We start from the raw sequence: 15,645 nt of genomic DNA on the forward strand, positions 1-15,645 counted from the left end.
GACAGGGCTCAGCTGCCAGGCACTGATGCTCTGGGAGAGGGAGGCTGGGCAGCTCCTCCAGGCCTCCTGCTCCTCCAGTCCCAGGAAAATAAAGGAACATCCCTCACTTGCTGCTGACTGAGGTGTTGTCTCAGATCCCTCACCTGCTGCTGACTGAGGTGTTGTCTCAGCCTCTCCTCAAAGCAGGCACAAGATGAAGGCAGAAGGGAGAATTTACCCCTCACCAATTCAACTGAAGTTTTCCTCAATCACACAATTTCTTGCAAATCTAGGTTGGCAGGAGCGGAGAGCAACTGCTCAGGAGCAAACCCAAGGGTCAGCATTTATCACAGAAGCTCTCACTCACTCTGGGGTCTAGAGGCATTTTCCACAGATATTTTCCAGCTGGGTTTTGCTTGGGATGCCTCCATGGAACAGCACACACATGATCACAAAGAGGTGAAGGCAGCTCCTCTCAAGGGAGCAGGGTGAGAACCCTCAGCCCTGCCACCATCAGGAGACACAAGTGGTTGCCAGAGCTGTAAGGATTTTTTTTTCATTTCCAGGATTTATTTTTTTTTAACTTAAATCTTTCTGACATCACAGGAGCTTTCAGTAAGATAAAGCCCCCCTGCTGCTAGAGACCCTGCTGTGTGTAATAGCCTGCTTGCAGAAGGAGATGAGGGGGATGCTGCTGGCAGGGGACACAACAGCAGAGCACGTCTCAAATCACATAGAAGCCTACAAATGTGTTCTCAAGCGAGATGGACGGAAAATCCAGGCTTATTTCCCACTGAAGAGCAACTATGATGACTTGGAGAGCACACACCCCCTGCCTTTGACCCCAGCCTTGTTTTTTGTGGAATTTTACCCCCATGTCCTGCTCCATGGTGTTTCTGCTGCAGAGGGACAGTAAGGATCACCACCAAGGAAAAAGCAGAAAGCTTCAGCCTAGATGTGCTGCAGCTGAGAGCATTCCTGAGCCTCAGCATTTTGCAGCCATTTCTCAGAATTAGGCAAATGTCTTGGTTTAAAATAAGTAATTTCTTGTATATTTATTTAGTTTTGATCATGTAACAGGTAATATTCCCAGGAGGGCAATCAAAAAGGTAGCTTACATTAAGATCCTGTAAGTCCACGCAGTCCTAACAATCCCTTTTTAACACTATTATTTACAGATGTAAAGCTTTTTACACACCCAGCTATCTTTTTGACATTGTATTACCAAGGTCTAAAGATCTAAGCCTCCTCACAGATTAAAAAAAGGAATACACAAACAGTGGCTTTCTGTTCAACAAAATATTTAGAGGCCAACCTGCCACAAACAGGTCTGCAACATCCACTTAGTGCAAAAACATCTCATCACTGAGGATGAGTCATTACACAAAGTAAGAGCTGAGCAAACAGCTCCTCAATATCCTCCTGATCTGGACCAGGGGCAAAAAAGAACCCAACAACTATCCTGACACTAGAATTCTTCCTCTTAATTCCACAGCCTTTGAAACCAAGTTCTATGAAAAGTGCTGTTAAGTTCTTACTCCTATGAAGGCCAAGAAAAGTCATGTGGGTTTTTTGCCAGAGCAAGAAATAAAATCACAGTGAACAAAATATTTGACCAGAACATTGCCTGTACTTTATTAAACCTTAAATCTTAAAGTTAAGCTCCAAATCTTCAGAGTAAGTGGATATGCAGAGACCAAAAATGGTGGCACAGGGAGTATGGATGTGAGACACACTTCTTTCACTTAAAAAAAAGTGGAATCTGGTGCCTGGATTAGGATCACCCAACAGCTACTGCCAGGTGGGATAAAGGGCTGGAGGAACACAGCCCAGAGAGGCAACACTAAAACATAGGTACATCAATATTAGTTAATTTAGAGTCAGCAAGTTACTTTCCTAAATAAAATCTGAAATGCTGGGCTTAAGCTCCCTCTTAGTCAAGCTCTCAAGAACTGCTCATTGAATTTGATAAAGCCACATAAGAGAGACTGATCTTGTGTCTGAAATTATTTCCCACTATGTTAACTTTTGGCTCTAGTAAGCAAGTTGGCTTTTTGTGTTGCTGATACAAAGCAACCAACTTAAAATAAGGTTTTGTATTTGCTCTGGAGGAAACAGCAAGCAAATACAGCTGCTAAAATACAAATGTAAAACAGAGACCTAAAACCCTACTTATCACATACACATCATAAAGGACTTCACCAAAATAATTCAGAAATTGGGCACTGGACATACATCAAACAACATCTTAAAGAGATGCTCAACTTCTGAGTATGACTGATACTAACAAGGAGCCACTTCACACCCATCCCTCCACTCAGAACAGTTAAACTGCTCCACAGAAGCACATCCACAGGACCAGAACTTGTTTCTGGTGTTCAAAATCTCAGCTGTAGCTGCACTGTCCAGGAAAGAGAAAAATTGGTATTGGAGGGGAAGTAGAGGAAGACTTAAACTATTTTGGAAACTGAAGTTTCTTAGCACTGCTTCAGGCACAGACAGCTAATCACTAAAAGGATACCCCTGCATCTAGGACCACAACTTTCAAAAAGGCAAAGTTTATCCCTAAGCTGGAGGCAAAGCACTGAACACTAAAATGTTATCTGCTCAGATTCCTGATCCCCTCATCTTCTATTAGGATTTCCTCTGCCTTGAACTATTTAACTGCACTGTCAGTTAAACTGGGATATTCCTCACCCCAATTCTCTCAAAGAGAGAGAACTCAGTATGTCATTTGAGTACCAAAATTTTGAGATTTGGTTTCCTAATATTCCTAAGAAAGAAAAAAAACCCTAAATTCCTTATCTATACTTCAGTCCCAGATTAATTAATAAAAAATTCCCAGCCTAATTACCTGTTTGTGTAGGTGCTTGCAGCACTGCTGACTGATAGGTGAAACAGAATTCTGAAGTACAGGACAAAACAAGTAGTTAATGATATTGAAATGCATTGATAGCAAGTTTAACAGGCTTGTTATCAAGTAGACAGAAGTGACATCCTAAATCAGTTCAATCTCAATTGCTCACCTTTAATATTTCTGTTGTTCTGGGTGCTCCAAGACAAGTCTTCCTTAATTTTTATTTGATAGCTATGAACTGCATGGCATCAAAAGGATGTGATCACATTTTGTATAGCATTAGTCTTGCCTGTGACAAGCCACTCCATTTATTAAATAGACTTTACTTTGCACAACGCTGGCAGATAGCATTCATTACCAAAGCTGAGCAAGTTATGAATAATGTGATTTATTCTGTAATTTTTGGCTCTCTGTTCAAGATACCAAAGCAGATAATATATCTCTATTAATCCTCTTTGGAAATCTTCAGACAAATTCACTTGTGTTTAGAGCTCACTCAAAACCTCTCAAAAGAAGTTAGCAGCAAATAAGCTCTGCAGGAGCCTTAGCATGGAGGTGAAATCTGTTCACCACCCACGGTTTTTTTTTTCTGTGGAGCTCATTTCATTATCTGCAAGAGCTATCAAGAACTACAGCACATAACTCGTTTCCAGACTGGTCTGCCAGAACCCTTCAGCAAATTTCAAGGGGAAAAATGAAAACCAGGTTTCCACAGGACGGGATTTCAGCAGTAAATTTCTTCATGTGAACTTCCATCAGCGATTGTAGGAGAATGTAAAAACCCAGTAGGTTTGGAAATGTGTGATCCTGTCCAGGTACTGCTTCTGTGAAGAATTGTAACAAAAATGGTACAAAAGTGTCTTTTAGATTGGCGTGTACAAGCTGAAACTAATCACGTGTGGACTAAGCTCTCAAAAATGCTACAGGGTGTGATGGAAACAGAAAGGTAGTCAACCAAAAAGGGAACACCTACAAACCAAGAAACCAATGGAGTGAAAAAGGGTAAAAAAAAACCAAAACAAAAAACACCCAAGAAAAATAAAACCCTAAAACAGAAAAACCCAAACCGCTACATTCCACCACTTACACCATACTAAAAAAACATGAAATCAGAAATGCTTCCAAATTCAGCACAAAATCAAGTAAGAAAGGAATCTAAATAACAAATTGCTGCTTCTCAGCACGGTAGCTTAGAGAGCTCAGCTCAGTTCCAGACTCCACCTGGTACTATACTCACTAAACTCACTTTTATGTGGAGCAGACCAATTTTCACTCTTAAAAGATCCTCATATATAAACTACTTCAGCCAAGGCAGCACCCCCAGTATTTCCTAGATCTGCCCCAAGGAATTAGGCCATGCATTGAAGAGCAAAAGGGGAGGAAAGGCTGATCACTTTTGAATCAATATAACCCATGTGTAATATTTAAAAATCAAGACTAAAACCAGGCATCATTTAATGTATTTTAATAGCAAACTTACAGGAACAGCACAGAAGACAGACAACATTAAAAACATGTACTTGCATGTAGGACAACTCAGTTAGAAAAGTATAGTGAATGGATGGAATCTACTGTATGATAAAAATGCTACAAACACCATTTAGTTGCCATTGATAAGAAATTTACTTGTTTAAAAAAATCCAAATGCTGGCATTGTCCAGAAAAATTTGACATGTTTATTTATAATTTTTTTTTATAAAGTTGTTTTGGTGAACAAGTTTCAACGATTCACATTTTTTATTTTTTTTTTGACCGCATTGTTTGTTTTTATGTCCCCCTTGTTTATATTAAAAATCCACACACAAATGAAAATGGAAAGAAAACTTGCCAATACCCAATTCTGTCCCCTATTTTTCCACTTGCAACCATATACTTAAGGTACCTTTTAACCCCATGGAAAAAATATCTAACGTTCATTACTACCAATAACAGGAAGAAGATTTTGCTTGGAGGATGACAGACCCATGGTGGCGAGGCTTTAGGCACGCTCCCCACGTATGCGGCGTGCTAGCTGGATATCTTTTGGCATGATTGTGACACGTTTGGCATGGATAGCACACAGGTTGGTGTCTTCAAACAGCCCAACCAAGTAGGCTTCACTTGCCTCCTAGTGTGGAAGAAAAGAGGGAAGAGCATTTTCAATCTCTGAGCATCAGGAAAAAGAAAGATTCGTAGTTGAGGATTAAAAGTACAGGGTAACGTGGCATTAAGTTGAGGTTTTGATCTTTATTACTCACAAATATCAAAAGTTTGAGATTTTCAGAAATGAAAAGCCTCCACTTTCTTATAATATTTAATGTCTAAAGTAGTGTACTGCTGGTATTTGGTAAGGACATCCTCCAGAGCACAGCAGAACTAATACTCCCATGGGACTCTCACCAGACAGGAAGGGGTTACATTATCAGCAGGTTAGTTTGTTTAGGAAATTCTCTTTTCAAAGGCTGGGTTACACTGTTTGAGGGACTTGTTTGTTGCCTCTTCCAGAGTTAAGAGTCACTGAGCATCAGGTGAAACTGGCAGGTACCAGGGAAAAGAAGAGCACGTATTCCTTCCCAACACACAGTTCAGGCATACAGCTCCTTCCACAGACACTGAAGAGGTGGCTTAAGTCAAAAAATAGCAGGAAAAAATCTACTGAGAACTATCAGAAATGAGAGAACTCCTTTAGGTTCAGGAGCTCCCTGAACCATCAAAACCAGGCATCAGTCAGGGAATTACCATCAGACATTGTCCTGTTCCTGTACTTCCTTCCTGCCCATCTGGGGACACAGCACTGGCCCCCACCATCACAGACAGCTCTCAGCTCACACCTGAGAGAGTCAGGGGCAGCACAAGAACAAAGCTGAGCACAGTGGTTCTCCCTGTCACTGGACAGCTGCAGGCAGGACTCTGAGCTAGACAGATGCTCAGCTGCACCCAAATATTTCCCTGACTCAAGTGAAGTTAGCTGCTGCTAAGCCCAGCACAGCAATGGTAATTGTTCAAACACTTTTGGAACACATGGAATTCTAACCCTATCAATCTCCCAGGAAGCACCTTAGTGTGCCAGTACTGGACACAGCCACACCTGGGCTGAGAAGGGGGGAATGATGGGGCTCAATCATAAGAAGGAGGGTGAGGTCACTCTTTCTACAATACACACAAGAGAACAACTTGTGTGAACCACTTCATTGCCAGGAACTCCAGGAATCAACTTATTAGGTTCAAAGATCCTGTTTAAAAACATAAGATTATCCAATATGAAATAAACCAAATATTTACTACAGCACATGAGGACTGTGGTATTACTAAGTCATTTAATTTGCAGGAGGATATGAGAATCCCTAATGCAGTTTTGTCAAATCACTACATGAAAAGTTAAGACACTTCACCAAATATCCTTGCTGGCACAAACACCATGGTACCCAAGGGGTTAATTTAAAAAAATACTTTTTGAGTTTGCTTGTTTTTTCAAATATGCAAGCAGAACCCACTAGGAATTGTATGTGACCATGTTGTATACCAACAACTCCTTAATGCAAAACCAGGAACATTCAAACCAGGAGCTTTCTGAAAGTGTAACAGCTACTAAATTTTAATGGGTAGATCTAGATAAAGAGACACGCAGATAAACCTCAAGATTTAAGAACTACCACACATAACTAAAAGCAAAAGCAGCAACTCTGCAAACACACACAGGCCCCTTTTGAAGCTGAACACATGCCCAAGTTTATGGGCTCTCATGGCAAATGTCTTGGCCCCTTATCAAGTGGAAGTCATTAACTAGAAAGAGACCATTTTGCCTGCATGTCAGACATCAATTACAGATATGTTCTGGAACAATCTTTCAACAGCTATCTTCAATCAGGAGTGTCTATTATCACAAGAGGGAGATGTCCCCATGATAAGAACTCAGTCTTGTGGGGGGTCCTAACTTAGGTTCAAAAATTTGGGCCAGAAAGAGTAATTAATATTTTTCTCTCTGTATAATCTAAATAAATTACATAATAATATATTTTTAAATGTGCTTAGCATCAAATACATCCTAGGAAAGCAGCTGTTTCCCTAACTGTGTTTAGATGTGGCTTATTGGGCTGTTTTTCTTTAGAGGGCATTTGAGGACACCAAGACCTCCCCACTAGGAAACCCTTGAATCTGCTTCACACACTGTTCCCTCTCCAACTGCAGAGCTCAAAGGTGGAGGAAATGTGTTTTCCTTGAGCATCTTAAGCACTACTCTAACAAATCCAGGGGCTATTTAAAAAAAAACCCAAAGCACCACCTATAAAACCAGACTTTTAGGCTCTTTAAGGAGCTGCTGAGCTGCCCCTGTGCTGTTTTATCCTATGGTACCCACAGGCACTCCCAGGGCAAGGCAAGGCAAGGCAAGGCTGAGGTGAGCATCCCTCCCAGCTGTGCGGGCCACGCCCACCGCGGCAGCCCCACCAATCAGAGGGCGCCCAGAGGAAGCCTGGAAACAGCCTGGCCAATGGGGGAGTGGGGCGGGGCTCCGGGGGGATCCCGACCGGGGCTCTCCCAAAGCTCACCTGCAAAGCACCGATGGCAGCGCTCTGGAAGCGCAGATCTGTCTTGAAGTCCTGAGCAATTTCACGCACCAGACGCTGGAAGGGGAGTTTGCGGATCAAAAGTTCGGTGGACTTTTGATAGCGCCTGATTTCACGCAGAGCCACGGTACCCGGCCTGTTAGAATTAAAACACAGTGGAAATAAAGATAATTAGTATTGAAAATATATTCTGCACCGCCTTAAAAAGAGGAGTCCACCCTCCAGACTAAACCAAGCACTACACACTTCTGTTTTCCCGAGGAGAGTCCCAGCATTTACAACACAGAATCAGTTCTGCTGGCAAAGGGTCGCTGTCTCCTCACCACCAATCTCTGCCAACTCCCACTGGCTTCAGCAGGGATCCCTCAGGCCAGGCACACTCCCAAGGCCTGACTTCACCAAGGGAACAGTTGGCCAACATGTGCTGTCCAAGTGACCAGCAGCACAGCTCAGTGCAGATGTGGCAAACCACAGAGCTGCCATGAGCTCAGCTGTGCCAAAGGTACCCCCGAGGGGCCTGACAGGAACCCTGATTTTAAGGGAAATTGCTTCTTCTTCTCCACTGTCAACATTCACAGAACCAACAAAATGTATATTCTCTGTTATATTGACAGTCAAAATTATCCAGTGTATTTCCCCACGTTAGTTTTGGTGTCAGAATGACAAATTCAGAATAGCAACATATGTTTGCAAACATGATGTCCATCTGTGAAATCAATACCACATTTATTTCTGTGGAAGCTTTGTCTTTTCCTGCTCCAGCTTTATTACTTTTCTCCCAATTGATGAATTCTGCCTCACACCTAGAGCAAGAATCACAGAGCGGGTCAGTTTAGAAGGGACCACAGTGGGTCACCCAGCCCAACCTCCCTGCTCAAACAGGATCATCCCAGACATTGTTTCTCAGGATTGTGTCCAGATGGCTTTTGGATATCTCCAAGGAAGACGACTCCACAATCACTCTGGGCAATCTGTTGCAATGCTCAGTCACCTTCACAGTAAAGTTCTTCCTCATGTTCAGGTGGAATTTCCTGTGCATTTCTGCCCATTGCCTCTTGTCCTGTTGCTTGGCACCACTGAGAAGAGCCCAGCTCCATCTTCTTCAGACTCCTCGATGCATTAATAAATCCCCTCTTGGACTTTTACATTAAGTCCCCTATTCAAAACTCACTTCTTCCATATTTTCCCCAAGGAACACCTACACCTAGCCCAAAATCATCCCGCAAGCTGAACCACGACTGCTGCCGCTCTGCCCGGAGCCAGGCCTGGAGAAGCTCAGGACCGGGGGGGCTGTGACAGCCCTGTCGCCGGTTCCGCTCCGCTATCCCAGGGCCGGGATTCGGGACGGGCGCGGGGGTTGCGGGATCCCCGCCGCATCCGCGGGTGCGCGGCTCCCTCTGGCGGCGGCTCCGCGCCCTGCAGGGCCCCGCGCCCGCCCAGCGCCGCCGCCGCCGGCTCCAGCCCCGCGAGCGGAGCGCGGACCGCGCCGGTAACAATAAACTTGGCGGCGGCGCAGCCCTGCTGCGGCCTCCAGATAACCGCGAGCACAGAATTATAAAAATTTAAAAGAATCGCCGCGTCCGCCGCGGGGGGGAGGGGTGTCGATTTGTAGTCACCAGCACCGGAACGCCCGGAAAGGAGCTGATGACAAACGCCGGGGGTCGGTGCCGCCCTGGGAATTTCTATTTTTGCGGCTGGCGGGGACTCGCGCTTGTTTTCTTTTCGGTGGTTTTATTCTTTTTTCTTAATTTTTTTTATTTTTTGTTATTCTGCTCGGGGAGCGGAGCGCGGAGGAGGCGGGGAGACGCGCCCCCCGCCCTATCGGTCGCGCGGGGTGGGGGGAGAAGGAGGGATTTTTTTTGGGGGGGGGGGGGGGGGGGGAGGTTGCCCGGTCGCGCCCCGCGGCCGCCTGTGCGCGGCGCTGCGTTACCTGTAGCGGTGCGGCTTCTTCACCCCGCCAGTGGAGGGCGCGCTCTTGCGGGCGGCTTTGGTGGCGAGCTGCTTGCGGGGCGCCTTGCCACCGGTGGACTTGCGGGCGGTCTGCTTGGTACGGGCCATGCTCCTGCCGACGTCGCTGCCTTACACCTGCCAGGAGGAACGTGGGCAGGCGGGGCAGGGGGGGAGGTGGTCGCCCCGCTGGGCGTGAGCCCCCCCGGGGCACCTGCCCCCGGGGCGGGCGGCAGCGCGGCCCCCGTCCCGCGCAACGCGTCCCTGCCCCGCCAGCCCCGAGCGCCGAGCCCGCGGCGGCAGAACGCCTCCGACGGCCAGTTTAAAAAAAAAAAAAAAACCACACCAAAAAAGGAAAAAATTAAATTAGAAATTAAACGCCGGCCGATCGCGGAATATTAAAATACAGCTTTTTTTTTGCCCACGAATTCAATATCAAAGCGGCGGCGGCTGAAGCCGAGCGAGCCGCACGGCAGCAGGCGCGGAGAGGCGGCTGTCGCCTCCCCCCCGCCGGCCGCCCGTCACCTGCCAAGTGTTTGCAAATACCGCCCGGCAAACATCGGGGGGCTGGCACCGACCCGCCGCTCCCACCCGCCGGAAAACCTCCTCCGAAACTGCGGAGCGGGGGCCGGAGGAGCGGCAGCCCCCGCCGGCCCTCCCCGGGCTGCCCGGCGCCCGCGCTCCCCGAGCCGCCGGCAACCGCAGGCAGCCCGGCGTTTATCGTGCGAAAAGGAAAGGGGCCGGATAAAGTGCGAGAAAGCAACAAACTTTGTTTTCGGGGGGTTGTTTTTTGGGTGCCGTCTTTCTCTTTCTGTGCAACTGCTTCCCCAAGAGCTGCCTCGCTCCCAAGCGCCTCTCACAGGCAAACTCAGCTCCCAGAGCCAGAACAAAATGGAAACAATCACGAAACGCAGCCCTAGTCCTTTTGCAAAGGAGGAAAAAATAAATTGCGAAAAATAACGCCAAAAATATCGCCAGGAACTCCAAACCGTGCGGGTGCAGATGCAGGGGGAGGCAGCGGAAAAGTTTGCACTCGAAAACCGAAAAATTGCGTCGCGTTTGGGTCGTTCCTTCGGCGAATTTCTTTCCCTTTTTATTGTTTTTTATGCAATAGGAAAAAAAATATGGTCGGTGACCAGAGAAAAGAGACAAGATGGTGAAGCTGAGCAACAACTGTGGGGAGCAGGGGAAGGAAGGCAGGAGAGTTACCCTGGGCTGGCGAGCGGCTCCCCTTTGCGACCGCTTCCCGGCCCCGATCCGGGGGATGTCGGGCTGAGGAGGCAGCTGAGGGGCTGGGGAGGCCGCTGGTGGGGGTCTGGAGCGGGGGCGAGGGGAGCAGAGGGGGGCAACGACCGCGCCAAGCGGGGCCGGGGGTGCCGGCGGAGGGAGCCGCTCCGGCTGCGCCGGGAAGGCGGCGCGGCCGAGGGGAACGCGAGGCGCCACCGCCTCCCGAGCGCCCCAAAAGTTTGTGGGGAGGCTCGGGGGGCAGCGGCGGTGGGTGTCGGGGCGCGGGGGGCGGCGGGCGCGGCGCCAGACTTACCCCGTCCGCTGGGCGAGCGCGGCTGCCGTGCGGGAGGGAGGGATGGAGGGCGGGCAGGCGGGCGGGCGCAGGAGGAGCCGGAGCTGCTGCGGCTGGCGCTGGCGGCGGCTCGGAGCACAATTGAAAGATGGCTGACGGGCGAGGGCCGGCCCCGCGCGCTGGCCCCGCCCCCCGCGCGCCGGCCCCGCCCCGGCCCCGCGCGGCCGCCAATGGCGCACAATGGAGGGAAGGCGCGGCCCCGCCCCCGGCCCCGCCCCCGGGCCGTGTGTACAAACACAAAAGGCACGCCGCGCGCGCCCGGGGATTCCCTGTCCCCGCGTCCCCCTCACGGCCCGGCCGCCACCCCCGCCCCGCCGCCGGGCACAGCCGCGGCCGCCGCTGCCCGTCCGGCTGGGTTCTTTGGGTTTGGGGGTCACCCCGCGGCCAGCAGGACTAGGGGAGTGATTTTCCCCCCGGGTCACACATGGAGTGATGCGTCCAGTTCTGGGCCCCTCACTACAGGAAGGACGTGGAGGTGCTGGAGCTTGTCCAGAGAAAGGCAACGGAGCTGGGGAAGGGTCTGGAGCATTCATCTTCCGACGAGCTGTTGAGGGAGCTGGGGTGTTTATCCGGGAGAAAAGGAGGCTCAGGAGTGACCTTATTGCTCTCTACAATCCCCTGAAAAGAGGTTGTAGCCAGGTGGGGATTGGGCTCTTCTCCCTGGCAACCAGTGACAGCATGAGACGAAATGGCCTCTAATTGCACCAGGGGAGGTTTGGCTTGGACATTAGGAGGAGTTTCTTCACTGGAAGGCTGACTGGACATTGGAACAGGATGCCCTGGGAGGTGGTGGAGTTACTGTCCCCTGGATGTGTTTGAGGAAACACTGGACATGGAACTTAGTGCCATGGTCTAGTTGGGAAGTGGTGTTTGGACAAAGGCTGGACTCAATGACCTTAGAGGTCTTTTCCAACGTAATTGATTCTGTGATTCTGTGGCTTTTTTTCTTTACACAGAAGCAAAACAAAATTTCTCCCTGTAAGCTGGCCCATCAGAGCCCACCCAGCAAGGATCTGCTGTGGGAGAGCCATGCTTGGTGTGTAAAATGAGACCTGAGTGTCAGAAGGGAGCTGCTGGGGTACTTCTGTCTCAGAAACACATTGCAGGCACGATGGTTCACAAGGAAAATCTGCTGTTGGGGAAGGAAGAGGAACCTCATTTCCTGCATCAGTGCTGGGCCACGGTTTGGGGTTTGAGGTGCAGCTATTGCAAAAGCAACTGTAAGTTTAGCAGACCCCAACCAGTTGTATCAGCTGCCATGATGTTTAGTGGGAAAATTTGCTCTTTATTTTCTATTAATGTCAGGATCAAAAGGCCCTGGGGGAAAGTAACCTGCACTCTAATACAGCTGAACAGCCACTAGCAATTGCTGTAAGTGCATCTCAACTACAGAGTCAGAGCCTCTGCTCACACAACTGGTGCCACCATCTTGTCTGTCATTTAGGCATTAGAAGGAGCCATATTTGATTTGCAAAATCTTTATTACGGATGATGATGTAATGCAGCTCTGCGTGGAGACATCCAAACTACCTCCAGCAGCAGAAGTGGTTTAGCCATGTGAGCATTCACTTGGGGCTAATCAAACCTGACAAGAAAGAGAGTGTTATCGTGGGCAGAGCACCCTGCTAAAATAGAGATAGTCTGCATTAGTGCTCAGATAAAAACAACGGGCTGCACTACACAGACATGACCAGATATGCCACACACACACACACCTCTGACCCTACGGTGAGTTTATGAGAGGTGGGTGTCAGGAAAGAGAAACCACAAAGGATTTTATTTATACTTACAGAAGTATTGGTGGATTGATTTATCTATTCATAGTATTTTATGAGAGAACAGCACCTTACCGGACAGTCCAAAGTGAACTCTGAGCTGTTCAGTATTATACAATCAGACTATTTGCAAATGCTCAGTAAACTCTAAAAGCCAGGCACCGAAATTGGCATCAATTCCCCACACAACACACGCATCCCATGATGGAAAAGTTAGAGGAGGGCAGCCCCAGTTCCCAGCCGCAGGAAGCTGCCCGGAGGTTAACAATCCATAGCCCGTCCCTGTCAGCTTTAGCTCTGCCCGCTCCCGGGGGTGCGGAGGAAGGGCTCTCCGTCCGGCGGTTCCCGCTCCCTTCTCCCGCAGGCGGAGCTGCTCCTCCGCGCTCCCGGCTGCGGCCCTGCCTGGCCGGGCGTGCCCGAGCCCCGAGGTCAGCGGCGGGGCCGGTCCCCCCCCGTGCCACCGGACGTGCCCCCGCCGCCATTGGCGGGAGCGCCCTGGAATTCCATGACGCCAGGCGGGGCGGGGCGGGGTGCGCGGCTGTCCCGGCCCCGGCGAGCCCGTGTTTTCCTCCGGGAGCTCTCGTGTGTCCCGGAGGGCCGCAGCGCTGCTCCCGCCCTGCCGCTGGCAGCTCCGGCTGGTTTCAAATGCGTGAGGAGCACCGCAGGCAGCACTACAGCGTATTGTCTGCCCGGAGAAGGAAAAACTATTCCAGTATTACCAGGTTTTGCACCTTCGCTGATTAATGCCATTATTGCCAATAAAGCCGTGCTTTTCCAGAGCTGCAGGAACAGGTACGGCCCTTTGAGCTTTGCCACAAATGCTATTTGAGTGCCTACAGAACAGCACAGAAAGAGCTGGCCCAACTCTAAAAAGACTCCAGACGCTCATCTTTGACTGGCAGCACCGATAAGCCTTTGCTCCTCCTTTCCGAAGGCCTTTATCTCTGCAGACCACAGGCATCTTCCACCCTAAGGCATCCATAAGCGGCCATGAAGGAATCTACCCTAATGAGATTCCACTGGTTTAGCCGGCAAGAACACGCCAAGGACAACTGCAGTACTTCATCCTCACCCGGCGGAACCACCGCTGCTGCAAACGCGGCCAGATTGCTACGGGAAAGAAGATTAGGGTGGAAAACAGCTGGTGCAGCTTGGAGCCAAAGAAGATTCAAATATCATGAATAGAAAAGAGGAGCACTCAAATCAGAAGTTGTTTTCAGCATCTTTCATAGAAAGTAGACAGCCCTCATTCAGCAAAAAAGAGGTGGATTTCCACTGCTTGTACTCCTTTGGGCTGTCCAAGTGGCAGATGTTTTTCAAAATAATCTCTTCCACCTTTCCCTTGTTGGGAAACTCTCCTCTTGCCTGGGAGACTGAGCAAAGGCAGTCACCTTTCCCATCAGGATGCATTAATTGCAACCTTTATATCAAGCTAAAAACACTGTTTCAAAATGTTACTAGGGAAAAAAAAAAACCCAGACCAAACAAAATGAAACACAAAACAAGCAAAACTAACACATTGTTGCTTTGGACCTTTCCAAATAGCTCCTAGTCAGCTTCCAGTGTAATGCACTGGACCAGTTGGAGGAAGAGCGAACAGATCAACTCCAGTGGCATCACAGACTGCAGGAACATCTACAAACTGCAGCAGCTGCTTCCCTTTGCAAAAGCACAGAGTACAAGCCAAACAAAACACAGCAGAGCAGATGAAGTTTGCCTTTTTTTGAGGTTAACCGGACTAAAAAATAAAAAAGGGAGTCCAGGGTATGATCAGAGTATGGTTGTTTTCAAGCAACACTGCAGGTAATCTTTCAGAATCATTTGAGAAAGGCTTCCCACTACAAAAGACATTCACAGTTTGTCACCACACTCCAAAGGGTCTCTGATCAAAGAAGAAATATTTCTTTCCTATCCCCCCGAAAGCACAAACTAAACATCCAAATGACTTAGTCTAGTTCCAGCTCAACAGATAAAGGTCCTCTCCTATCACCCAGGGAAAACTGGGGTTGTTATTATATATATCTAAAAGCTACTCAGACATTTTGGTGATGGAAGGAGTATAAAAGACTACCTTTATTTATCTACAGCCTTCACCTGACTCCTACTTTCTTTCACCTCCTCCCAGACCCAATTCTCCCTTCCTGTTCTCAGTCTCCCTTCTTTAACTCATTGAACCTCCAACCAACCTTTGCACTCCAGATCTGCAAGTTCTCCCCTGTTTCCTGCTCCAGCTCCCAGCCTGGTGGCCATTTCCTTATTTCATACTCACTACACACCTCTTTGACTCAATGTATTTGCTCAGACAGTTGCATTTTTCTCTTCTTTCTGCTTGTTTTTTTTCTATCTCTGTCTTTCATCCTCTTGATTCTGATGCCAAACAATTCCTACCTTCCCCTAGTTTTTCAGCCAGCTCCAGTCCCATACCTGCTGTGTTCCCTTCTGCAGCTCCCAGGCTGGACAGCCTTTCCTAGCCAATTTCAATCCCATCCTTAAAAAACACTGGACTGTGTTGTTTCATCCTCACTCCAGTCCTGGCAGGCCTGCTATGCACTTACAATTTCTCCTGGAAATTAAAGTTAAGTGTCAGTACAAAATGCTCACAAGCTTTAAAACTATCTTCCTCTTAAAATGCATTTTGACAGAATTAAAATATTTGTAGCCTTAACTTTGCATTAACAGTACATTTTGTGCAGATTTAAACATATTCCTAAATAATCATCTACATAAAAGACAAAAATACACATTTGCTGTTTTTTCCTGGGAAGTTACTAGGGGTGGCAATCATTGGCACTTGTTAAGGAAAGTACAAGTCACCTGAAAACCTCAAAATGAGTTACAATCATCTTGCTTCTGTGTAAATAGCTTTCTATTAGGAGTTGTTTTGAAGGTTTCTATGTCATGGGTTTGTAGAGCACAGAATCACAGCACAGTAACAGCAGCCATTGCACTGCAGAGCTGTTTGAT

At 48.3% G+C, this 15,645-nt stretch overlaps 1 protein-coding gene across 1 annotated transcript; it reads right to left on the reverse strand.

Moving 5' to 3' along the window:
• Positions 1 to 4,286: 4,286 nt before the first annotated feature.
• Positions 4,287 to 10,978, reverse strand: H3-3A (H3.3 histone A). Its single transcript, XM_066547774.1, has 4 exons — positions 10,868 to 10,978; positions 9,311 to 9,465; positions 7,363 to 7,516; positions 4,287 to 4,943 (listed from the first exon to the last, which is right to left on the reverse strand). The coding sequence occupies exons 2-4, from the start codon at positions 9,436 to 9,438 to the stop codon at positions 4,815 to 4,817; spliced, it is 411 nt and encodes a 136-aa protein (XP_066403871.1). The 5' UTR covers positions 9,439 to 9,465; positions 10,868 to 10,978; the 3' UTR covers positions 4,287 to 4,814.
• Positions 10,979 to 15,645: the final 4,667 nt, after the last annotated feature.

Source organism: Molothrus aeneus, chromosome 3 (genome assembly GCF_037042795.1).
Source record: "Molothrus aeneus isolate 106 chromosome 3, BPBGC_Maene_1.0, whole genome shotgun sequence".
NCBI classification, from domain to species: domain Eukaryota; kingdom Metazoa; phylum Chordata; class Aves; order Passeriformes; family Icteridae; genus Molothrus; species Molothrus aeneus.

Excerpts from the sequence above, each read along its gene's own strand:
- H3-3A (XM_066547774.1), bottom strand. The coding sequence starts at position 9,438 with ATGGCCCGTACCAAGCAGACCGCCCGCAAGTCCACCGGTGGCAAGGCG. Across the intron at positions 7,517-9,310 it reads AAGAAGCCGCACCGCTACAG|GCCGGGTACCGTGGCTCTGC; the intron begins GTAACGCAGCGC and ends TAATTCTAACAG. Across the intron at positions 4,944-7,362 it reads CTGCCATCGGTGCTTTGCAG|GAGGCAAGTGAAGCCTACTT; the intron begins GTGAGCTTTGGG and ends CTTCCACACTAG.